Below are 26,458 nucleotides of genomic sequence, written 5' to 3' on the forward strand. Positions count from 1 at the left end.
CAAGTAATTTTATACTATATTTTCAATAATTTTGTGGCTCAAGCTAAGTTTGTGTACAGAAATAAAATTCCTGTATGTTTCGTAATCGCCTTATACACACAGCCTGAAGGTAATTTGTATACAATATTTTAAATAATTTGTGCCTTAGACAAAGTTTGTGTACATTGAACCATCAAAAATCAAAGATTTCATTATTTCAATCATGCCAAAATTATTCAGTTTTTCAGAATATTCTGTATTTCGGAATATTTGGATATGGGAGACTCAACCTGTAATGGTAGAGCTGTATTTTCAAAATGGTAAAACATCTGGATGAGAGCTTAAATAGCAAGAGTTTTTTGAATCTGAAAAAACATGCAAGTTTGCCTGTTCACAGCATAAGTCTGAGAGTTTACTCTCACAGTTTCTAAAATCTCACCCTATTACATTTTGCCCATAGAGAGACTATAAATAAATAAGGCCTTTGCAAATATTTACATTTTAATATGAAGTTATATTGACAAATACCATCACTATAATTTTTCTCCAAATTATTCTTATGCATTGTTCCTTGAGCATAGAGCTTACATAGTACTGGACCATACATATCAAGCTAATATATCCTGGTTATATGACATAGTGCACATGTGATGTGTTATAGACAATAACTTATGTGCTTATGTTGGTTGGTGGGGCTTTGTGCAGCTTTGTGAACTCCAGGCACTGCAAAGTCAGAGTTGGTAATGCTAAGTTTCACTGCTATAGAAGACTGCTGATTTTTGGATCAGCAGTCTTGGCACGGTTGAATTACTCCATTAATTTTATATCCACCACTGCTACTCACAGTGAGTTGGTTTCTTTATTATTGGGGTCACCCAGCCCCTGATAATTAACTTATTGAATAGGCCCCACAATAAAGTAAATTAGGCAGTGCAAAAAAAGAGAATATAAATGAACTCTAGAATGCATTCATATGAATTAATTAAAATTGTGAGTAGTGTGTATTCTCTAATGAGCATAATTTATAATGTGGGCACTTTTCAGTCCTGGGCTGGAGGTGTACACAGCTGATGTATTTTAGCCATATGCATCTATTGCAGAAACATAAACATATTTCCAGCTCTGAATCTGATCATAAATTCTAACTCATTTGTGGATGTGGAACATATTGTATACAACTCAATATGTACATGGAAGAAACAAACTATGTTACTTTTGCATGTGCTTCTTTAAGCATAAATTCCTTTATTATTGTGAACAACTAAGAATCAGGACCATTGTTTTAATATTTTTTCTATTTTGTTACAGGAAATCACACCATATTAAGAGGGATTTTTTTTTTTTCCATGGAAACCAAGTGATTTTTTGTTTATTTCAGGTCTCATCAGTATAAAGTAGCATTTAGGGAAGAATATACAGCCTAATATTCCAACACATGAAGCTAATATAGCAAACACCTCTACAATTACAGTGTTTTTCCCTTTACTGCTCAGATAAGCTGGGATGGCACAGACCCAAACACTGCAGAACAACAGCATGCTGAATGTGATGTATTTGGCCTCATTATATATATCAGGTAATGTCCTCACCATGAAAGCAAGAGCATAGCTCACAGCTGCCAGGAATCCCATGTAACCCAACATGAAATAAAAGGCCAACTCAGATCCCTCATTACATTGGATGATGATAGTCCCTGGAGTAGTGTTCATGTTAAAGTCTTGAAATGGAGGAGAAACTGACAACCAAATTACACCATTCAGGACCTGGACAGATGAGCAGATCATCAGTAAAAAATTTGGTAGTTTGACTCCCATCCATTTTCTCCAGTAGCTTCCGGGTCTTGTGGCCTTAAAAGCGATGCAAACTGTAATAGTCTTGGCCAAGACAGAAGACACAACAATAGTAAATATGATTCCAAAGCAGATTTGGCGCAACATGCAGGTTATATGCTCTGGACGTCCCAAGAAAAGAAATACACAAAGTAAACCCAACTTTAGAGACACAAGTAGAATAAAGCTGAGGTTCTGATTATTCGCTCTGACAATTTGGCTGTTTCGGAAAATAATAAATATTACAATTATGAAAACAATTATAGCAGAAAATAATATGGATGTGACAGAAAAAACTGAAGTTATAGTGTCCATTTCATAAGAAAGAAATTCTTGAGCTTTGGCAATACATTGGTTTTTTGCATCATTTGGCCATTCGGTGTCGCTGCATTTCACACAATGTTCATTGTCTATGGAATAAAAATGCAACAAAAAAAATAGTTCATCAGTAATGGTGCCTTCTACCTTAGTACCTTTTATGTCTTTTGACTCTCTCATGTTACTGCTCTATCCTTTCTTCATTCACTTTCTCTTTTACATTTTGTTGATCATTTACTCTCGATCTCTCATTACCTTTGTCTACATTTTAGTTAAAAACTTGTTTGAACCCTGCTTTGTTCATTTCTAAATAATGCTAATTCATTTTCTTATATGTAGATATTGGTATTACCAATACAGTTGTGTCTATGGGTATGTGGTATATTAAATGTCATCAGGCATTTGGTTGAAATGAGAATGTCGACATGGGTCTAATTCTTGCATTGATCATGTTGACATGTCATAATGTTGACATCAACCAAGTCAACATTTGGTGTGTCAACATGGATACAATGTTGATATTGCTAAAATGTTGTGTAATTCTTACTGGGACCATAATGATAACTTTATACCTAAATCTAAAGTAGTCTCTCACATTTTTTAACTCTGCCAATGTAATAGAGTGCATGAACATGTAAACACACATGTTTTTCAAACTCAAGTACAGCAACTCTCAAGATATAAACTCTTATCCAAATGTTTATCCATTTTGAATATACAGCTTGATTAATGTATGGTAGTAGTGTGAGAGTTTACTGCTAAACTCTCAAATTTTCTAAACTCTCACACTATCATGACTAAGATCCTAATGGTCTTCACTTTACAGGAATACACTTAGTCAGTAGGAATTGGAGAGGGGTAGACTTTAACAGAGAAATTAACAAGGAGAGTTTTAATGGATGAAACCCTTAATACTTTTTCATCAAAAGGTATTAATCTAGATAATGAGGTGAAATAGTCATTATAGGTTAAATTATTATATCAGCATTTTGTCTGAGGCATTTTCTCTAGCCACCTGTGATCTGGTGATAAGAGTGCACCAATCAGTACTACTGCATGAACAAACACCAAAACTGAGCATCTATGTCCTTGTACACAAGGGCAGGATTTTATAGTGACATTTGCCTAAACTCACAGATGGGCCGCTGACAAGAGACAAAACTGTGTATGCTCTTGTGTGCAGCTCAGAATAAACCCCATAATTACATGATTTATGATAATAATAACTGTCATGCTTTGGATGCATCTTGAGATAATATGGTTGACATGTCCTGATTTAATGGCCTTGCAAGACACCTGTTTTTACTTACTGGGCCCTCCAATTTTTAAGGACTATAAATACACTTGTCTCGTCTTTTGTCCTCCATTCTGAAATTGAAGATAATAATGGTTGCTACCTAATATTGACTGGTCTATTACAAAATAAATTGGTTAATATAGTAGCACAGTGCCCCATTAGACTTTGGAGAGCAGCACCACACATGGGTAATCCATCTCAGAATCCACTTCCACCTTGTGCATTCTTCTTTAAAAAAAATCTCTACTATACAGTTTCTCTTCCTAACTACTTTCAGAAGTTTGTAGGGTAAACTGGAACTAAACAAGTATTGTTTTGCAACTTTTCAATTCAAAGCAATTAATTATGGAGCATGTTTTTAATAAGATTTTTGTATTGATTTACAAATTTTATTAATTTCATCCACCAAAACTTTTAGAGAAAGTTGTAAAATTAAGTTGAATCCTCACTATAGTCTATTGGCTAAAACTTTTCATAACCCTTTAAAATAAATCATAAAATGTTGTTGTATGTTAATGCATAAATCAGGTTTTCTGTGAAAAGAATTACTTTATAATTCATTAGCAAATTAAAATGGTAAATATTAAATTTATACATATACCAGTTTTTGGATATTTACTCATTAGCCTGTTGCATGGTGTATATACACTCATCAGTTCTCATTTTATCAGTGGATATTAACATTGGACTTTTTTTAAGTGACATTTACTTTATCTTTATTCATCATTTAGAGAGATACTCATCTGCTATTCATCTCCATTTCTGAGGAATTGCAGTGTACTCATATATTGCTACACATATATTGTTTTTATTGATTGTAACATTGTTATTAAATTGTTTGTATATTTGTTCTACTAGCACTACATTGTTTCTTCTTTTATCTCCAATATACCAGTTTTATTAGATATTTCCCCTTCTGAACACGGCACACAGTCATAGCAACATGCATTGGTTCCTTCCCGTGTAGCTTTTCTGAATCCATTGAGACACTTTTCTGAACATTGACCTCGTGGCATCTATTAAAAAAAAACAGTTAAGGCTATGGATGTTTCCTGTAACTGAGTCTTCCATTATAACCCCTTATTTTAAAATAGCAACAACTTTGGAATTGTAAACACAAACTCTTCAGGATTATTTGCAATCAGGTATATATTCCATAGGTGAATATTTATATTTATGGAAAATGTATTTAGCTGAATATTGAGACAAAACACAAAACATAGATGACATTTTTCATAACTATTTTCTTTGAAACTTAAATACTTAAAACCAAAGCCAGGCAGAATAATCATCTATGAGACGAGTTATAGGCAGCTATGCTGGACAGTGTGTGCTGTAAATTGATGTTTCTAACTAATCATATTTGAGATAAGCAATTTATTATCAAGGAACATGAGGTTTATGTAGAGCTCTATGCTTTAGAAAAAGGGAGAGGGGATTAGGTAGATCCTTTGTACTTATTCTATCCTGTTATTGGAAATGAGAATACCCTATATTATGTATGTCTTCTAAATAGTAATTATTTATTACTACAGCAGTGCTGCATATGACAACTGAAAAGATGTGTATTTCTGTATTCTTTCTGTTAGGTTGATATAATTATGGTCAAATTAGTAAGGAAATATTAATCCAGTGTCTACATATATGATATGGTAGTGTGGAAAAAAATTTTGGGGTATGTCACCAGTATGGCGATCATCTTGAAGTTGGCCATCTTGGATGTATAGTTCTAAATGGATTTGGTTATTAAAAGAGTATAACAGTAGATTTGTTGTTAACGTTTCCTAAATATTTATTTTAGTCCTTCACAATAGCTTAGCATATGTGATTAGTGGTGATATCCATTACAAATAAGCAGATAGTTGTACATACAAGCTTAAGCGTTTCTTTATATACAGTTTTTCAAAAAGTTACAGTGTTAAATATTGTTTATTGTTTTTAAACACAAAAATACATTTTATATTTGTTGATGTTCCTAACAGTTTCGGATCTGAAATAGCACTATACTGTTAGGATACTAATAGTTTTATGGTGCCTTTACTGATCATAATCAGTCCATGATTATGATCCAAGAGATGGATGGATTTTCTCATTTAGTAATTTATGTGCAAACATAACTATGCTTATTTAAAATGTGGTCAGACAATAAAGTCTGTTCAACGTGTAGGAGGCACATAAACAAAATAAAGTTCTTAATATAATTACAGAGTGACAAATAGAAAAAGTTGCCCTTGATTTTATTATGTAAGTTGCCTTGGAGAATATATTGCTGCTAAAATAGTTACATAATTTTTGTTATTTGGTCTATTTATAAATTTAAAGTAGAAATTTCTATATGGTTAGTGATATATAGAGAACAGGGTTCTATATTAGAAAAAAATAATAAATTTTAGTCATATAGGACCAGATTCAGCAATCACAACTGTAATCACCTACAGATAGAAGTTTAAATAATATGCTAATGCTTGCCAAAGCACTGCCAACATAAAGACACCCACTGCTGTCTTCTCATATCCATCCAATGTCACTCTTCTGTGTAAACAAAGGTACCATCAACACATATCGGGCGGTCATGCAGCATTTACAACCGGTTGCAAACAGTGTAAGGGGTCTATTTACTAAGCATTGTTAGGAGACAAAGTGAAATGAGATAATGTACCAGCCAATCAGCTCCTAACTGCCATGTCACAGGCTGTGTTTGAAAAATTACAGTTGACAGCTGATTGGCTGGTACCTTATTTCCTTTCACTTTTTCTCATAACACTGCTTAGTAAATAGATCTCTGAGTGTCCTAGAACACAGAGAGCTCTCATGTTGCTTATGCAGTCGCAGTGGCAAATTATGTGTCCGTAATCACAATGTTATCACTGCACATGCACAGTGCGGCTTATATGCATGTGTAATGACAAACAATTGCTCAATATGCATCCATAATCTCCATTGCATTGGCTGAAGAATCAGGACATAGTTCTGATGTCTATAAAATAATTTGGCATCATAGCAGTCACATACTCTCTGTTCTGCGGCTCATGGGTAGTCAAACTATTATAACTCTACACCAGTCAGACACATACATTAATATCAATATCTAATAAATATAATGATACACAGTGGCTGTTTTGCCAGCACATGTATTGTTGTGGATAGATTTTTCAGTGCTAACCTGACTGACATGATTGGGCATTATAATTTGGTTATCTAGGGGCAATCATACATCTCAATTCAGTCACATATTTTAATTGTCCAACTGGAGTCATTACTCTTTATAAGAAGAGTGAAATAGTATGACATCTGATATTACATTGTGCTGACCAATTACTAGGAGCTATGTTTCCTTTCACCCAAACATCATGTTATCTAATAAGAACCAAGGGTTTATATTTTTACAACTAACCACATCATGTTAAGTAACATATTGATGTCATGTATTGCAGTCTAATCTTAAGTTATTATATTAAGGGTTTTAATATACAGTAGCTAAATAATCACTACTTTGTATTCATCCAATAAAGATCATTCCTCATTAGAAAAAGAATCATTGCCTAGAATATTGGTCATAGTTTCATCTTATCCAATAAAATCTGTGGTGGGGGATGGGAGGTTGTATATTTACATTCAACTACATCATGTATATTAGCATATGTAAATATTGACTAATGGGGTAATTATATTTTGGTTCCATTTAAATTCGACCAAAATTGAAATAATTTACTAATAGTAAATTTTGGGCTTTATTCTGATTTGATGGTGCAATGATTTATATTTAAAGTTGTATTTGAATTTCTAAATGTGTTCTATTTACCCTCAATAGAATCCAAAATCGACCCAAAATCATACAAAAGCATAGCTATTGGCCAAAACATGTCATGTGTTACATACAAACACCTTCATCCCAGTGCTAATTTGCAATGCCTTAAAAAATGCCTTATTTATACAGCTAAAGTGCACCACATGCTTCTCTCCCATGTTTGTATCCATCATATTGATTTTTCAGACAATTCTACATTGTTTAAAATCAAATACATCTTTTTCTCATGGTATTATTGAAAATGGCAATTTTGAGTCAATTATAAGTTGATTTTCAAATTAACTGTTTATAAATAAGCATTTTCTACTTGTCTATGGGGAAGTAACAATGTTCTATTTTAATTTCAAATTTTGTGTGAAGTTGAATTTCTTGGGATATTGAAGATTTTTTGAGTCAGTTTTACCTTTAGTAAATACCTGATTACCAAAATTACAACCAAATTAACCTCAAAATCACCACAAAATAGAATGGTATAAACATCAACCCTTAGTAAATTTACACCCAGGTGTTGCCAACTTTGGGCCTGATTCAGCAGGAATCACAAATACAACTATGTACGCAGATTGAGCTATTGATTGCCATTGCAAATGCATATAAGCTGCACTGTGCATGCGCTGATACCGCGCTACGATTATGGATCCACAGAAGAATCCATCTTAGAGTAAGTGACATGATGTGAGCATTTGGGGGGGTGAAGGAGGAGTGGTTGAAGAAATGCAGACGTGCCTTTCTGTTTGAAAGCCGTTACTTGGGCGTGTATATATTAGCCATAGCAATTGCAAATGCAGCTTAGGAGCCCTCTGCGGCATGTGAGACCTGGTGTAAATGCTGCATAACTGACCAATGTCAGTTGATGGTAGCAATGTTTATGCAGAAGGTTGGACGGATATGAGAAAACAGTAGTTGGCATCTTTCTGTTGGCTGTGCAATGGCAGGCATTGGCATATGTTTGCAGCTGCATTCCATGCTAAATCATAGCTGCGATTGCATTAGAGATTGTTGCTGAATCAGGCCCTATGTTTTACAATCACAGCTTTAATTGTTATGTTATCCAATTTTGTAGATCATAGATCAATGAAGGCAAAAAAATACATTGTTCAAGCCTATCCAATGTTATGTCACATTGTGACATAAATTATATACAGTTCAAACAAAGCCAAATTGTCATGAAGTTCTTAAGAATTACATGTTTTATAATTACTATTAATTGACCTTTTGTAAAATAATTAATTAATGAAATGTAGCCTTTAGATAGAGTAGATAGATCACTTTCTCTTCATTATTTAATCTATGTTTCAATGCTTAAAATATATGTGTATTCCATTTCTGACAGTGCAAGGTGTCAGAATTAATTAAATTAACCAACAAATAAATTATATAAGGAGAAGGAAATTAAGATAGTGATCTATATATATATTTCAAGTCTTCAGTATTACCATAACATATGTATATTCCATTTCCCAATGGACCAAGGTGAGCAGTTATTCTGTCATTTAGGTAATTTAATAATAATAATAATAATAATAATAGTAATAATAATAATAATAATAATAATAATAATAATAATAATAAACCCTCTGAAAAAATAATTTTATAATTATATGGATTTATTCAGTACTTAGGTTATGCTATCCCTATATCCATACTGTAATTACCGACTTTCTGGCAGCCCCCTCCAGGTGGCCAATTTTACCCTCTCCAGAAGTCACAGTTTTAGGAGCTGACTAAAGTTCATCGCCAACTGATACACTTGTGCTGTGCAAGGCACACCTTCCCTCATGGGTACAGTCAGAATGCCTCCTCACTAGGTGCACCCAGGTCCACCTGCACAAGGTATGGCAAACCCAACATATAACAGTGGGTAAGTGCACCACAATGCCTTCTTTTACCAAAGAAGGCCACTGAAATGTAGTGAGAAAATTAAAAAAATACCTACACACCACAACTTATTAAATGCAGGCAATTTAATTACTGGTAAGTAATCAACATATTCGGGTTGCAGAATCTACAACTGATTACACCATACATGATCCTTATAAGCAGAGGACTTCCATCTTCCAAAAACTTGGATAGAAGATGGAGATGTCAATTTGAAGAAAAAAATAGTTTCATAACTTTTGCTGTCCAAACCTCACACCACCAAGCAACACATTAAAGCATAGCAGCAAACAGAAACATAGAAAAGTGGGCCAAGTCATAGACTAACCATTGCTGACCACCAGGGGGAAGAAAACTAGGGTAGGCAACATAAAGGCGCACCAAATCAATAGCATGTGCAGCAAGCATAACCAAATGCCTCTGGCCCAATTGGTTAATCTTGAAAGACTGCACTTTACAAAACACAGCAGAATATCTAACCACAATAACTCATCTGGGCAAACCAGGAGATACTGACACCTTACTGGAAGCAACTAACTCTCTAAATGTAAAATCCCTGTATACAGAACTGAAAAGAGTGAATGTTTTTGAAGTTGTTCTAATCTGTTTAAAATCACATTACCCACAAAATCAAGCAACACTTGCAAAATATGAGACCCCTTTCAAACTGCCATTAAGAGCCCTTGAGAGAACAAAAGACTTAGTAGGATTGGGCAAACATGCAACCTATAAAAGATGGAAATCCCCCACCAGTGCCAGAAACATGATATCCTAAGAGCAACCACATTAATAATACCCCCAAACAAAAGAAAACAACAAGTCATAACACAGACCCTCCCAATTAACACATGTGAGGAAAGAATTCCAATCATGCCAGGCTGCAGTGTAAGTCCTCAAAGTTACTAAGGCCAAACAAGGCTCTCTATGCCAGTCTGATAATCTTCCAGACAGGTAAAGGGCAAGGTAAACTAACCACAAAGGCTCTGAAGCCAGCAAACAAAATTAAGGAAAGTTAAAATGAGTCAAATTATCCACTATCTTATTGTGAACATGATGAGCCTGAAAATGAATATTCACTTGCAGACAACATAAAACTAAACATATCTACAGGCACAAAACCTGAGGAGGAGAAGCCAACTGATAATTAGCAGCATGAACTGCCAGTCAATTGTTGCACCAGAAAATGATATTCCGGTAGGACAAGTTAGCCAACCAATGCTCCACTGTTAGAATAATCGGAAACAGTTCCTTAAGGTATATTTTAATAATAAGATCTCTGGTCCACCAGAGGCCAGACAAGGGGCCTCGCACCATTCCCCATTGAAGTAGGCCCTGAAAACAGATGTTCCAGCTGGTTCAGTAAAGAGCTGCAATTTAGTATTAGCTTTCATTCCCTATTACCCCATTGAAGTAGGCCCTGAAACAAGATTCTCCAACCAGATCAGAAAAAAACTATACTTTAGTATTAGCCACCGATGGCAATTGCCAATTCCTCTCGCCATTGAAATGTAACAAAAGCCAGTGCCCAAAGGTCATACTTAGTCTCTACAGACAAAAAAAATATGATAATGGGGCTGAGATGCTCTGGTCATGGCCCTCTCCAGCTTCCTACAAAAAAACATCTGTATGGAATTTATACAACATGCAAAATTCAAGGAATTTAATAAAGATTCCACCTTGTGCCACTAAACCTTACAACTCTTAAAAACAAAGAACAATCTTACCCAACAACATTCCTATTTTGTCAACTAGCAGACAATAGCAGATGGCTACCATTATCAACCTCAATACTCAAATATGACAATTACAGGTGGTGCACACCATCTTGTCATATGCAACCAGCACAACTATCCCCAAAAAAAGACCCTGAGCAGAAAAGAGATCATCCCTGGAAAACTGATTCAACATTTCCAGTAGCATTACAAGAAAGTACCCTGGCCAAAACTGTGAATCAGTCCCAGAATTTCATCAAAGACCTGTTATACAACTCTACATTACAGGCCAACTCAAGAATGATGTCATTAACTGAAAAACCAAAATAACGATTCAGCAAATATTTCTAAGTTGCCTTTTTAGGGACTACTCCCAAAGGAGAAATACATAAATCTGTCAGTGGAGCGCAAATGTAATAACAACACATCCTTGCCAAGAGCACATCAACATCCACCTTAAGTCTAATAAAGCCCCGACAACTCCCTGGTCAATCTCAAATTGTGGGGAACCCAATCAGTTGGCAAACCAATAATAGGTAAACAAAAAACAAACTTAAAACCCAGCAGTAAGAAAACAGCATCACCTTCCATTGGATACCAGCCAAACCATTTTCCTAACAAAACAACACAAATCAAGGAGGTGGCTAAGTTGTGGATCACTGTCCCCCTGCTTGGCAGGCCCTTCCCTGGGGGCAGAGCAACAGCAATAGTTCTTGATCCCCTCCATAGCTGCAAAGACAATGAGAATTTCTGAAAGCAAAATATTTTCCCTTCACCACCCCTGAGTTAAACCGGCCAAGACATTGTATCTTACATGACTGCAGAGTATTCACCAGGGGTTACATTGCTGGGAAAATTTAATCCAGACCCCAACATCCTTCACCTACAAGGGGATAACAACACACTCATAATGTCTCCACTGAAACTGAACATCATAATGTATTTCCCCAGAGCATAACCCTTAAACCACTGAAACATTTCATAGACAAAATTCATTTATATGGAGATAATCTTATGCTCTGCAGGCAAACTCGATTAAACTCACTAACGGCAAAACAAGAAAGTACTTTTCATGAAAAAGATACAACTCGGGAATTTACAAAGAAATGAGATTACAGTCTTGGGTGTAATTGTAGTGAACTTGCAGCTAATTAGAAGTTTCAAATAGACCCCCTTCTGAGCTGCGAGTTTGGCAGAAAAATACACAGATCAGTGTGATTTGTGTATTCTTCTGCATTGAGATACTATTGTAATGGTTAATGTTAAAAAACAAATTATGTAGGTCCCCCCCAAAAGACATAAAAAGCCCTGGACTGCTCAGCCAATCCTGGTTCCTAAAATTATGGGGAAAAAATGAGTAGGGTTCCCCGTGACAAGGGGACAGACCAACTGGCAGCAGGTAAGTGTGTGTGAGTGTAGTAGATAGGTATGTAATAAAGTTTTACTTACTAAAGTGTGTGAGTGTTGTGGTTATTTAACTATTTATTTTACAGTGGGGGTGTGGTTGCCGGCCACCTGCAGTCACTTGTAGTTCCACAAGTGCCAAAGGGGAGGCATGCTACCAACTGTAATTCCACTGTAAAATACAATAGTTTAGATCTATTTCCCACATTATTACCCATGTACCCACAGCCCAGGGTTGTGGGGAAAAGCCCTTTGCTTTAGCCTGAGCCTGGGGTTTCAGGAGAGGGAAGTCCCCTTCTTGGGGGGTCACCACCTCCCTTGAGATCCCAGCCTTTGGCTGTTCAGCTTGGGATGTTAAAGCTTTGGCCATGGAGACCTGGTGATAGTGTCTCCTGGCTGTGGCTCTACAGCCTGGTTGGTTTTGGTCCAGTGCTGTTTTTAAATATAGGGGGACCCTATGCATTTTTTCCTACCTATATTTAAAACCAGGACTGGTCCTGCTGCCAGATGCTGGTTGCTAAATTAAGGGGGAACTCTACAGCTTTTTCCTTGTAATTTTATGAACCAGGACTGACTGAGCAGTCTGGGGCTTGTTATGTCTTTTAGAGGGGGACCCTACATCAATTTTTTTATATTTGAACATTTTTTAACAGGTAAACTACACAAGCAGCTTTCAAATATCTCACTGATATGGGCATGCTGCTTGTTCAGGAGAGTTTTGCAGAGAGAAAACACTGCATCTCTTGTAAATAATCCCATCTAAACTTGCTAATTGGGAGAGAAATATCAATCTGCTTAACTTACTTCTTAGTAAATTTGCCCGAGTTTCGGCTATGCAAATTGAGTTTAAAAAAAAAATTGATCAGACTCAAACCTTAGTAAATTTACCCTTTAGCATCAAAGTAAATGTAGTAGGCTGCAGGGACAGGAAAAACATTAGAAAAGTCAGCAGCCTGGCTTAACTTGCTGACTCTCACTGAAGTAGTGGGAGCCAAAAGGTGGCAGCTACATATGAAATGGCCATCAGCCCACTGCACAAACAGGGATCAGCACACCATGGAACCCCAGTGTAGTGGTCAGTGTGACCACAGACACAGTGGCTGCTGGAACAGATGGTAAAAGTATGCACTGCAGTTTCAGCAAGTGCTGTAGGGGAAACTAAAAGGAAAGCAGAGCTGTCAGCAGCTATTGATGACTGCCAAGTTGCAAAATGATACACAGCATCTAAAGAGAGAAGCAAGCACCAGTGTCAGTACACACACAGCCATGCTTTGCAGGGGATGTAAAAATTAGCCATCCAGAAGGGTGTTGATTGGTAATACATATCTGCAAAGATGGGAAGTGGAAACTCTGAAGGGGTGGGAAAAAGTGAATGGAGGAAAAAAGATAAGTAAAGGAAACCAAAAAAGTAAAGCAGGTGAAAAAGCATAAAATGGGAAAAAATAGTCCAAGGAAAGGACAGAGTAAAGAATGCCACACAATATGCCTGGATACTCAGCCTCAACTGCAAAGAGGCTGTTCCCACAAAGAGCCCTCATTACTGTATATACCAATCTATAAGGCACACTCCTCTACTGGCCTAAGTAATGATTGATACCTAAAAGCCTACACATAAAATGCCTAGTAACTGGGCTGTCAGACTAAGCCAATCAACAAACAGGATTCTTATAGATCCTCAAAATCTGGCTAGTTTTCTTCTACTCCTAGTTTGTTGCTTCCAAGATGGAAGTACAAAATGTATGTTTCCATACTGCACATATGCTGTAAAATTGATTTAATCTTACACTTTTTACATTGAGTTATATGCATATTGCACATGGCTACATTTAGAGAAAAGGAATAAGAAAGGGAAAAGAAGGAGTCAGCAAGTGAAGCCCAAGTACACTAGGGCTTGTTAGACATCTCACCTGTCACGTATTAAAAGAAGTCACTTATAGTGTACTGAATGCCTTCTAGTCAGCTTATATATTATGGCTGTTTCAACCCTTGTTCAAGGTCCATTCTTCTGATAAAAATAATAAGCATGCACCTTAGAATGGCTGCTAAAAAGTAGTATAAAATAACAAAAATAAAAGAAAAGAATCATCACACAATTAAAATGATGATGATGGTGGTGGTGGTGGTGGCGGCTTGAGATTACTCAACTATTATATTCTATTTATAAAGTAGATGATTCCCATGGTGTGAGTACTGTACATACCATAGGAAATAGCAACTGTAGTTCATTGAAGTTATATGCCACATTTGCATATTATACATTACAGAGAAATGCCACAAGTGTAATATATAAGAATTGCTTTGTAAATAACACAAACGATCACAAGTAACTAAATATAACTACCGCTCTGCACATAGAAAATAATGTGTATTTATTAAGAAACATGTTTGCTTAAATTTTTTCCATTAATTGCATCAAACTCTTTTTATGCCTCTATGGGGTAAATTTACTGAGATTTGTGTTGGTCTTGATATGTCCTGTTTTTAAACTCGGATAGCGTTGATCAAAAATTCAATTTTTTTTCACTTTAAATAATTGTGAATTTACCAATTTCCCGGTTTTGACAGAATTGAGCTGTTTAATGGTGTATTTGATCAATCCTGTCCATGTTGAAGCCCCAAGTTCCCTGCATTACTTTCTCTACAAGCAAGCAGCCTGAACATAACAGAGAAATATGTGCAGGCTGCTTGTTTGTCTTTTTAATGTTACGGATTAATTAAAAAAAAATATGTGGGGTCCCCTTCCAAAAGCATAACCAGCCCTGGACTGGTATACAGTACAGCTTTATTACATAACTACGTATCCCATTCACACATATTTACATACTGCCAGCTAATCTGTCAACCTTCCCCATGTAGAATCCAATGTGTGTACCTGGAATAAAGATCTCATACTTTGTGAATGCCAGCTGATGGGCCACTTCGGACATTCCCATGGCCAGCCAGCCAATCAAAGGCAGCTTTACATATAGCGGCTGCTCATTGGCTGGTATGCACGTGTAACCAGATAATGAGCGACTACTATATGTAAAGTGGCCTGTGATTGGCTGGCATGCCATAGGAGTCTCCAAAGAGACCCATCAGCTGGCATACTTTAAGTATTGGTATGTGTGACTACACATACCAATACTTGCCCATATGGCTTTGGGTCACTCGGTTTGTTATTTTGCCAAGTACAGGCATGCTACAGAGAGCAGTGAGAGGATGGAGGTTAGTATCAGATCTTTATTCCAGGTACACCCATTGGATTCTACATGAGAGAAGTGTACAGATCAGCTGGCAGTATATAAGTATGTGTGAATGGGATAGGTAGGTATGTGATTAAGCTGTGCTATATATGGTGTGTGTATACTGTCTTTTTTAAACTATTTATTCTACAGTGCGAGTACCGGTACCGGCCTCCTGCTGGCACTTGTAGTTGCACAAATGCCAAAGGGAAAGCATGCTGGCACCTGTAATTACACTGTAAAATACAATAGATTGGAACTATTTAACACATTATTACCCACAGCCCAAAGATGCGGGGAAGAGACCCAGGCTTCAGCCTAACCCTGTGGTTTAAGGATAGGGGTCCCCTTCTTGGGGGGTCCCCAACTCCCCTGAGATACACGGCTGACCGGCTTGGGGTGATAATGCTTTGGTAATGGAGACCCGGTGATAGGGTCTCCTGTTTATGGCATTACACCCTCGTCAGTTTGGGTCCAGTGCTGGTTTTAACTAAAGGGGGACCCCTATGCATTTTCCCCCTATATTTAAAACCAGTACTGGCCTTGCAGACAGGTGCTGGTTCCTAAAATATTGTGGAACCCTACATGTTTTTTCCCCATAATTTTAGGAACCAGGAACTTTTAGGAACTTTTGGGAAGTAACTCCACATCATTTTAAAAAATAAAATAAACCTTAAAACAAAGGGCCTGATTCAGAGCCGGACGCAATTGGCTATTCAAATGAACCGTTCGCTCTTTGCTCTGTTCACGCCTCTAGGTCTGAACGAGCGAACAAAACTTGCGGTCGTTTTTTGGGAAACTATGCCCCCTGGCCGCTCGCATCCGACGTCATGTCCGCTATTTATTAGATTAATCGAGTACATCGAACAGGGTATGAACTGCTCGCTATTCTTGTGGTTAGTTTTTGCTACCACAAATTTGCGAGCAGTTCTGGCTTAAAAAAAACACAGTGACGTGGTCAATGACGCTGCTGTTTTAAATATGCACACCCATAAAATGCCCGTTTTGACCTTTAAGCACGCCTGCGATCGGATCTCCACTCCCCGTTTTCAAGCATCCTCCCCTGTTACCACCCACATATGCCTCATCCTGTCACTCAAATTAGCAGGCATTCGCTATTTTGCGAGCACATGAATTTCGGCCGCACTGACTGGTTCGCGCATGCGTATAATGATCCGTACGCATGCGCAGTTGGGCAAACATCGCACGGAGCGAACGAGCTGCCGCTTACGAGTGGCTCTGAATCAGGCCCAAAGTTTCATTATTAGACATGCACAAATCACACTGATTTGTGTTTGATGGAATCTCACAACTCAGGAGGTTGTGCATTTGCAACTTCTATTTAGTCCCTGATTTGGCTGCAAAAAGGGCTGAGTAGAGCAAAATGAATAATGGTAAATTCCCGAATTAGGCTGAAGTGAATGAAAAGTACTTCCGATTTGAGCCGATGGTGTATTCATTTCTAGCGATAAAATTGGCCGATATTGCGGCATTAACAGACCTGATTTAAAGCCAAAAAGATCAAAAATCACCCGAGTTTAATAATAGTAATTCCGAATAAGCAAAAAATGTATACTCTCACCCGAGATTGCAGTCTTGGACCAACACGAATTTTAGTAAATTTACCCCTATAAGTGCAACCTGTGCTACAGTATTTTCACTGTAGTTTGTGGATAGACACAGTTCTTTAATATATGACTCATTCATGGCACACAGTGAAAAGTATATTAAATAAAATTAAATATAAATCTTAAGGAGACCCAAATAAATCATAACCCCATAGTGGTGTAAGGGGATGCTGAATCAGCTAAGCTGGAATTGCAGATTGAGGATAAGACTGGTCTTACTGTACGTCACCAAAAATCACATGTGAAATCTGAGAAATAATTGACATTTGCAAACATATTCCGATTGGTCAGAATTTACACATACTACACTGGTATCACCATGTTGTTAGGAAATGCTCCCACATGTGCATTGGTGGCATTTGTGTTGATTGGAGTGTGTAAATTGTTTGGAGAGGAAATTTTTGCGAAGCGATTGTAATCGATTGTTTCTTGGTTGTTTGTGTAAGTAGTCTTGTCTTCTTCTGTAGTCTTGTCAGATTTTAAAGTCTGTTTTTTTGTCCTGTCATTTATGTTTTTGTTTTGTAATTATTTGTGGTATGTGTGTGTATGCCAAGTATGTGTGTGAGGTGGTTTGGGGAGTTTTATTCTATTATCTATAAGTGTTCAGTGTTTTGTGTTATTATGGTTAAGAGTGGTAGCAGGAGGGCTGTGAAAGTGGAGATTTCTGTACAGCAGCCCTTGCTGGAGTCAGAGTTTGAGGAGGATGATGATGATTGCTTAGTGGTCAGGGGCAAGACCAAGAGTGGCTGCTATGTGCAATTTAGCTTTGAGGAAAATGTAGCCCTTGTCAGAGGAGTAATGAGGCATTATGATCATTTGTTCGGCTGCTACTCCTCAATGATATGTGATCACAAATATATGTTATTTGGCAAAAGATTTTGGAGGAGACCAAGTGCTCAGAGATGCAGAAGTGCACTATAAAAAAATCAGGACTGTAACTAGGGGTGTGAGAGTGGTGCATCTGGCTAGCAGGGTGCCTGTAACGGCACCCTGCTGCCAGAAACTATGCAGCAGTTCCACCTGGAGTATCCTTAGGATGCTCCAGATGGTCACAATGCTGCCCTCACAGTGGCCCAGATCTCCGGAGGATGCTCCGGGCATTGCTATAATCATCAGCTCCCAGCACTGAGTGCAGGCCATGCTCCCTCTGTGTGACATCATATAGGGGGTGTGGCCTGCACAGGGTGCAAGGACCAGTAGCCATGGATCTGGTAGAAGTCTTCCAGAAGTGATTCAACAATATCAAGCAGCAGGTCAAGCGCCAGAGGAAGTCTGCTGGTGGCTCCAACTTCTAGCAGGACTGGTTGGAATATGAAGAGCCATTGCGCTCTATCATCACTCCAGAAATAGTTCAGGCTCTGCATGTCCATGACACAGATGTTCCACCTAAATAGACTGAGTAAGATCTTAATGATTACCTTTGTCATATTCTTTGTGTTTACTGTGACATTTTATTCAATGAATTTGATCGCTATCACCATAGTACTTTGCAAACAATGGGCCTGATTCAGCACGGATTGCAATTGCAACTCTGTAAGCTGATCAAGCAATTGTGATCCACTGTACATGCATGTGAGTTGGAGTGCATGTGTGCTGCGATATCACTGCAATTACAAATGCAGAGTGGAGTTCATTGCAGAATGAGTGAGACAATCAGCATTTGGGAGGTGGTGATGGGGAAGTGGTCGGAAAAATGCAGGTGTGTTTTTCTGTTTGAACGCTGTTGCAAGGGCGTAAATAAATAAGCCACTGCAATGGCATATACAGCTTTTGCGTCGATGGTACCAATGTTTACACAGAAGTGCAAAGGTGGATGGATGTGAGAAAGCAGAAGTAGGCATCTTTATGCTGGCTGAGCTGTCGCATTTATTAGCATATTTTTACTGCTCCATTGTGTGTGATTTCACAGTTGTGATAGCAATTGCAATCTGTGCTGAATCGTGCCCAATGTCCATTGTGTTGTGCATATCTGGATATATGAATGATTGATGTCAGCAAATATACATGTCAATCCAACCATTATCTTTTTGTTGAACATGAACTTTAGCAGTGAATAAAAAAGGCAGGTTTATTTTTTTGCCATTAATAAATACATTACAATTGTTTTTACATGTGCAAAAAGCAAAACATTAGGCCAATAATATGTATAATTGCTTGTATGCTCTGCTAATGTTTTTGACAATGTACAATGAATTTCTTTTGTTGTTTGGTACAAATGTTCTTGCACATGTTAGCATTTTTTTAAAATAAAACAAGTTTTTTTCCCTCATTGCATTTTATAATATAACATTCCACCGGGAAAACACCAGCAATGGAATCCCAACATGACTGGGGATCCCAACAGATGGCATCCCGATCGTAATTAGCCCAAGGAAAGGTAAGTATCAGCTGCGAGGGTGAGGGTTAGGTTCAGGTGCCACGGGGGGAGTTAGAATTAGGCTGTGGGATGGTTAAGGTTAGGGATAGGCTCTAGAAAGGGGGGGTTAAGTATTGACACCAACGGGTAGGCACTAAGGGGGAGGGTTAGGTTTAGGCACTTATTGTGATGATTACGGTGCGGGGAAGGGAGGGTTATCATTAGGTTACTAAAAAGGAGGGTTAGGGGATAAATAGGACAGGGGAACATTACTTTGTGGTAATACAATGACACCTACTTGAAGGAGTGTATGGCCCAGATAATGTTACATACATCACTTTAGAGTGATGTTTTTTTTGTTTACATAAATTAGCATACCAACTAAACAAAAAAACCTGGTGCCAATTATCAATAATAATAATAGCAATTATCCTATAAAACACAAGATTATGATTAGAGCAGCAAAGGAATAATGTGATTGTGGTTGCACATATAAGCACCTTGAAATCAGGAGCAACACAGAAATGCGATATCCATGTGATTTGACTATTTGTTAGATCCTGATTTGCAAAATTGCACCCTTATCACTGAAAAATGCAAAATCAACCAAATATGTGTGTATGAACGACCATCATCTGCAGATATATCTGTCATGTGTACACACATGACAGATATATCTGCAGATGATGGTCATTCATACACACTTAAAGGCCATCAACTGCTTGTGCTCCCTGGGTCCTGGTGGCCAGGTGACGGTACCTGGCAGCCAGTCGGTGCATTGGGGGTTGGTCAGGGGCATGTACCACCCCCCTCCCTATGGCTGCCACTGTTTGTGTATGGGTGTTCTGCAGACACACCTGTACACATTTGCTGATGGTTAGAAATATCTGCAGACATATCTGTCCATCGGCTGTACAGCACAGCCAATGCAATTTGTCTGTGAATGATGCAGTTCACAGACATCGGGCAACAGATATATTGGCCAATCAATTGATTAGCCAAAATATCAGGATTCAGTGGGAAGCCGATGGATGAAATCCTGACCACCGGCTTCCCGACTGTCTAATCCCAGCAAGTGTCTAATGACAAGTGTCGAAATCCCAACACCTGTCATTAAACCTATGCTGGGAGCCCAAAACTCGGCTTACCGATCGATGGTATGCTGGGCACAGGGCACAGACAGCCACAGGGGGGAGGGTTAGATTAGGGGCTCCTGGGAGGGACTTAGGGTTTGGCTGCAGGGAAGAGGGGGTTAGTTTCAGGCACTTAGAGGGGGATTAGGGTTAGGATGGGAAGTTTAGTTAGTTAGTAGAAAATATACTTATCTGTCAGGATCTTCACTGCCGGGCATCCACTGTCGGGATTTGAACTGCCATCCATGCGGACGGCAGTAAATCATTCCGATTCCAATATATCTGTCAGTGTGTACCCAGCTTTAGTAAATCTTCCCCCAGGACTGTACCTTGCTGCTGACACTTCTATATTTCCATTTCTTGCCAGTGCACTAATCTTTCCCTGAGAACTATATTGTGTCTGTTGTTATCGACTGACTATCTGTTTAGAGATTGCAGGCATAACTGTTGTACTACTAACAGTCTTCCAATGGTTACTTCCCATTTGTTTCTCACCCCCTATTTACTATGGTCCCAACCTTGCAAAGTATTTTTGACTAATAATAATAATTATCTTGTATACTGAAAATCTTACAAGGTACTGTAGTTAAACTTTTTCCACCTCCTTTACCCTTCATACTGTATATACATTGGATAACCACAAAACTCAGTCCTAGTCCATCTGCCAACTACTGTATTTTTAATGCTTTGAATTATTAAATGTTTTTCTGCCATCTCCTATTGTATTTCCACTCAGCATATCAAACTTTAAGAAAAAATGACCAAATGATATTCCATCTAGCCAACAAAATCTAATATTAATATATAACAAGAAGACTATAACACTACCGCTCAATCTCACTGCCAAGGTGTCATACCTAAATCAGAAACTTACAGTAATTCCCCACATTCAATCTATAAATAAATCTGCTACATACTTTAAAGAAACATTTACAAAATATGTATCTCACAAATAATGAATCACTAAAATTCATATACTTATGCTACACTACATAGGCTTTTGCAATTCTGTTCTTACTGTGTTTATTTTTATCACTACAGATTATTCTGAATGCAGCAGCTGTTCTGTTTCCTCTCAATAAAAATAAATGAACAAAAATATTTACTACTGTATCTATCAGATTCTTTAATAAAACTGTTTCAACATACATTTCATCCCAATATTTAAATATTCCCTAGTCCACGGGTTCCCAAACTTGGTCACCTAGGCACCCTAACAGTCCTGGTGTTTGGATATCCATGCTTATACATAAATGGAATAATCAAACTGACTGAGGTACTAATTAAGTCACCTGTGCTTAAGTATGGCTATCCTGAAATCCTGGACTCTTAGGTTGCCTTGAATACATAATTTGGAAAACACTGCTCCCATGACTGGTAACAGGGATGTTTTCAATCTGTTTTTATTCTGTTGGATTTTTTCCTTTGTACATCAAATCTTTCCAAACTTTAACACCCTTATAGAAACAAGACAATCACAAGGCCTTAAACAGCATATAAGATCATGTACACTACTGCATGCAGGGGTGGGTTCTGAGTACCCAAAATTTTGGAAATGGAAAATTTTGACTAAATTTAAGAGTTACTATTAGAGCTGTTACACTGTGTGCTACACTTTAACTACTTTACCTTTAACAATATTTTTTGAACAGTGTCAGGGTACAGCTATGAGTAATACCTGTATACAGACATACACCAATCTGTTTTTGGGTGGGTGGAAGAGGGAATATGCTTTCTGTGACCAGAATGAACCCCACACAAGAGACATCATAACCTGGCTTAGATATATTGATGATGTGTTCCTGATATGGGAGGGAGAGGATGACTCTTTCAAAGACTTTGTGAAGACCCTCAATGACAATGATGTCAATTTGAAATTGACCTTTGATAGCCATAAGGATCAGATATAATACCTTGACCTTTTCATATATAGGGGTAATGCAAATACAATTGAAACATTCCTTTACAAAATGGAAACAGCTACCAATAGTCTCTTACACTATTCTAGTTCACACTTTCCCTGACTATGCATACCATTCTAAAGAGAGAATTCCTCTGGCTTAGGATAAATTGCTCTGATGAAGGAATATATGAGACTAAGTCAAGAACTTATCCATAACCTTAAGGAATAAGGGTATAGTGGACTATCAATTAAAAAAGATAAAGCTCTCACAGATCATACTGATAGAGAGTCTTTAATCTTTAGACAAAAGAAACAACCTGCAGATAATAACATTACTATCAGATTTGTATTTGATTTCTGTGAAGAGTGGAAGACTATACAAGAGATTATTCAAACACATTGGCCCATCTTTCTAACCAACACTGACCTGGCCAAACACCTAAAGGACAAAGTAACCATGAGTTGGAGGTGGTCCCCTATTCTCAGAGATGAATTAGATCAGTCACTACATGAGAACCTTTTTCAAGAACACACTCAAAATGGGCACCTTTCCTTGTGGTTTATGCAAAATTTGTGAGCATATACTAAGAAAATCTCAGTCACAGACAAATAAGGCAATACCATTGACATCAGACAATTTATGAACTGCTGTGCAATGAATTTGGTCTACTGCATTACTTGCGACTGTCAGATTATGTATGTAGGATGCAACACGGATGCTTAAGTAAAAGGTATTGGAACGCATTGGTTCCATTAAGAATGCTGCCTCAGACCTTCAGTAGAATAAACAACTTACCATCATTGTGAAACATTTCCATTTTTTAAAAAGGAGAGCATGTAGACCTTCAAACTGAGAGCATTATCCCCTCATGGGCTGAATGAATATATTCGTTTTGGAGATTTTCTTCCCACTTAAAATTTGTCTCCATTTTTACAAGATTTTCATCTCCTGGTCCCTAGTGCTCTTTTCACATTTACCTAGCTCTTCTATCTTTGGTCCCCATCATCGTTACCTTTTCTGAATTTATATTTTATATTTTATTTTATTTTACTTTATTATAATTTATATTTATCATATTCTCTAACATAGCATACCACAAAATATTTTTTTCTATTTCTTTTTTGTGTTTCTTTCCCCTTTTGTTTTTGCTCTTTAATAGTCATTACTTTTTTTCCATTCTCTTTTTTAGTTATCACGTTTTTTCTCATTACTAGTGCCATCATTTTGTCTCACCCATTTTCACACCATTTCCCATTTGTTATAATTTCACCTTTTTTTCTATATTTTCTCATACAACACATCCTTATCTTTATTCATTTACATATTTTTTTGCAATATACTTCACTATGTATTTACATTATATAAATCAATTACACACGCATCACTTTTATTTTATTATTTCACACCTATTCAATCCCTATTTTGGATGATCCATCAGACTCTTTTTAGATGGCATCACCACCGCTCACATTTTCTTTGTATTTTATTTGTCATCAGTATCATTCTTTATGCTTAATGTTTTTTATTATTATTATTATTATTATTATTATTATTATTATTATTATTATATGTTTGTTTATATTTATTTTTGTTTTCATTTTTTTAATTTTCATTTCAATCTTTATTTCTATATTTTTATTATTTTTCTTTCCTTTTATGTCCTTTTTTCTCTTGTTTTGTTATTTATGTTCTGTATCATATTCAGGATTCTATGACTTTGTGCCTTTATCCATGAAAACTACAATGCTATGCTTCCCCCTCTTTTCTATCACATATTATGTCCTTGATTGTCCAATTATATCACAGATTATCAACTCATATATGTGATCTTATGAATTTAGTGTTTCTTTTATTTCATGTTTCATAATTGCAACATTCAATATTTATATGATACTAACTTCATCTATTCTACAGTATAAATATCTTCAGTACTGAGGCATTTATCACATGGCTATGTATATATAATAAATTTTGGACTTTTCCAGCAGCATTTATTTTTCACTTCATTTTCCACTTTTTTGTATTTATATATCATAGGACTTACTTTGAATTTTTACCTGCTTTACCCATTTTTTTCCCACCATTCAAATTGTTATTATCTTTGCTATGTGTAATCCCTTGTTTCCTCAAACACCATGTCCCTAATTACAAACCATCCAATTCTTTTTAATTTTTAAACAAGCTTTTTCTATTCTGAATACCATTGGGTTATATGCACATATCTCCATTAGCTAATAAACATGCCACTCATTCTAATGTGCTAAGCACTGCTATTCAGCCTGAACCTTGACAGTAGCAGTTTATGCTGATATCTGTTGAACAAGCTCTGCTGTCTTAGGGTGAAACTTGTGTCCAGCTTTAGTTCTCGCTGGCGCTGACAGGAAATTCTATCTCTGGGCATTTGGCGGAAACCCACTGCTATCACTAATCGAGCATATAAGCATATACAAGGTACTCCCCTTGCTCGTCACCCTCTCATTCGGTCAGGCGTAGATACCCTGCAATATTTTGTATAAGGGACCATGTCGGGTATCTTTCTACACAGACAGCAGAGGTGACCTATCTTTCTCTCACATTGCTACCACCATCTGACATATCCCTGAGCTGCTAGTTCATTGTTTTGGCACACATCCAGCTTCTAACCACGAATGTGCAATGCCTTTATTCTTTTCTATTTAGACTCTTATTTGTATTATTAGTGATCCAGAGATGTCTGGTCACATAATATCTATTTATCAAACACAGTATTTCATATTTGGGTCATAGCTTCCATATTTAATTACATCCCCTTTCACAGTCCACACACAACCTCACACATCATCTTTCTCTCACATCATCATGACATTTGGCAGACATTCCTGTGTGACTGGATCATGCAGCCCACCAAGAAACTGTGCATTCTGGCTGGACCAAAATGCAATATAAAGCACCTATCTTTGTGTATCAATGCCTATTTCCCTATAGATTGAAAGCATGCGAACAGGGCCTTCCTACCTATATATCTGTCTGTTATTACCCAGTTTTGTTCTATTAATGATTACAATTGAAACAGAATAAGCTGTGCTATATAAGAAATTGTTAATTTTTATTAACATTCAGAAGTAAAATCTATTTTTATTCACATAGTGTGTGTTCCATTATATGAAAGATCATTCTATATAGTCAGATGTGGTTGCAGCACAGTGCCTGTGTTGTTCTATATGTATTTGTATTGGAGTTCACACCAAACTCCAAGCATCTGCGGCTGATCACTATTGACAGTTTTTGAATCAATTCTTATCAGCACCGGGAGCTGGGCAGTTTTCTACCCTTTCCCCTTTTTTCAAATGTGCCTACACTATAGATACTTTTGCTTTATGTAACTACCTATTTCTCTTATCTTCGACTAACTTTTTCTGGACAATTTTACTAATATGTTAATTCTATCTAGTTAACTTGATACTTGTTATTTTTATTCTTACAAGATATCCAGGTGACATTATGCATCTCTATCACTTGCATTGATGTTTTTATATCCTTGAGTTGAGTTATAAATTATCATTTATGCACAGCCATCTATTTGAACTCTTTGCACTAACTGATAAATTGATTAGTTAACTACTAGGTTATTTGCATCCTAATAAATTGACAACTGCTAGATTATCCTGCTAATCTGACAATTACTAGATTGTTTCTAACAAGCAATTCAGGTAATATTATATCTCTCTTATTTTTTTTGGCTCATGAAGGATGATATATTTACCCCAACGAGTGTATTTGAGCAGTCAGGATACTGACCTTTTCTTATTATTATAATAATAGGGGTGTGTCATCTTACAATACTCATTCCATGTGTCAATTTGCTACCAATAAGAACTAAATGATTATCTAACAAAGCATTTACAAGTAACAGAGATTTGAGCAGTCAAGATACACAGACCTTTATTTACTGATAACTATTGGGATGTGTGTTGTTTTTAGAATACTCATTTATTTTGTCAATGCGCTG

General features: G+C 36.9%; 1 protein-coding gene across 1 annotated transcript in view; it reads right to left on the minus strand.

Moving 5' to 3' along the window:
* Nucleotides 1-1,301: 1,301 nt before the first annotated feature.
* LOC148479275 (vomeronasal type-2 receptor 26-like) overlaps nt 1,302-26,458 on the minus strand; it is a 115,017-nt gene continuing 89,860 nt past the window's right edge. The window contains exons 3-4 of the mRNA XM_088454691.1: nt 4,316-4,439; nt 1,302-2,218 (exon numbers count right to left, since the gene is read on the minus strand). Of these exons, the coding sequence (XP_088310817.1) occupies nt 1,302-2,218; nt 4,316-4,439 (1,041 nt within the window). The remainder of the gene's footprint in view (nt 2,219-4,315; nt 4,440-26,458) is intronic.

This window comes from Taudactylus pleione, unplaced genomic scaffold (assembly GCF_031769625.1).
Source record: "Taudactylus pleione unplaced genomic scaffold, aTauple2 ptg000627l, whole genome shotgun sequence".
NCBI classification, from domain to species: domain Eukaryota; kingdom Metazoa; phylum Chordata; class Amphibia; order Anura; family Myobatrachidae; genus Taudactylus; species Taudactylus pleione.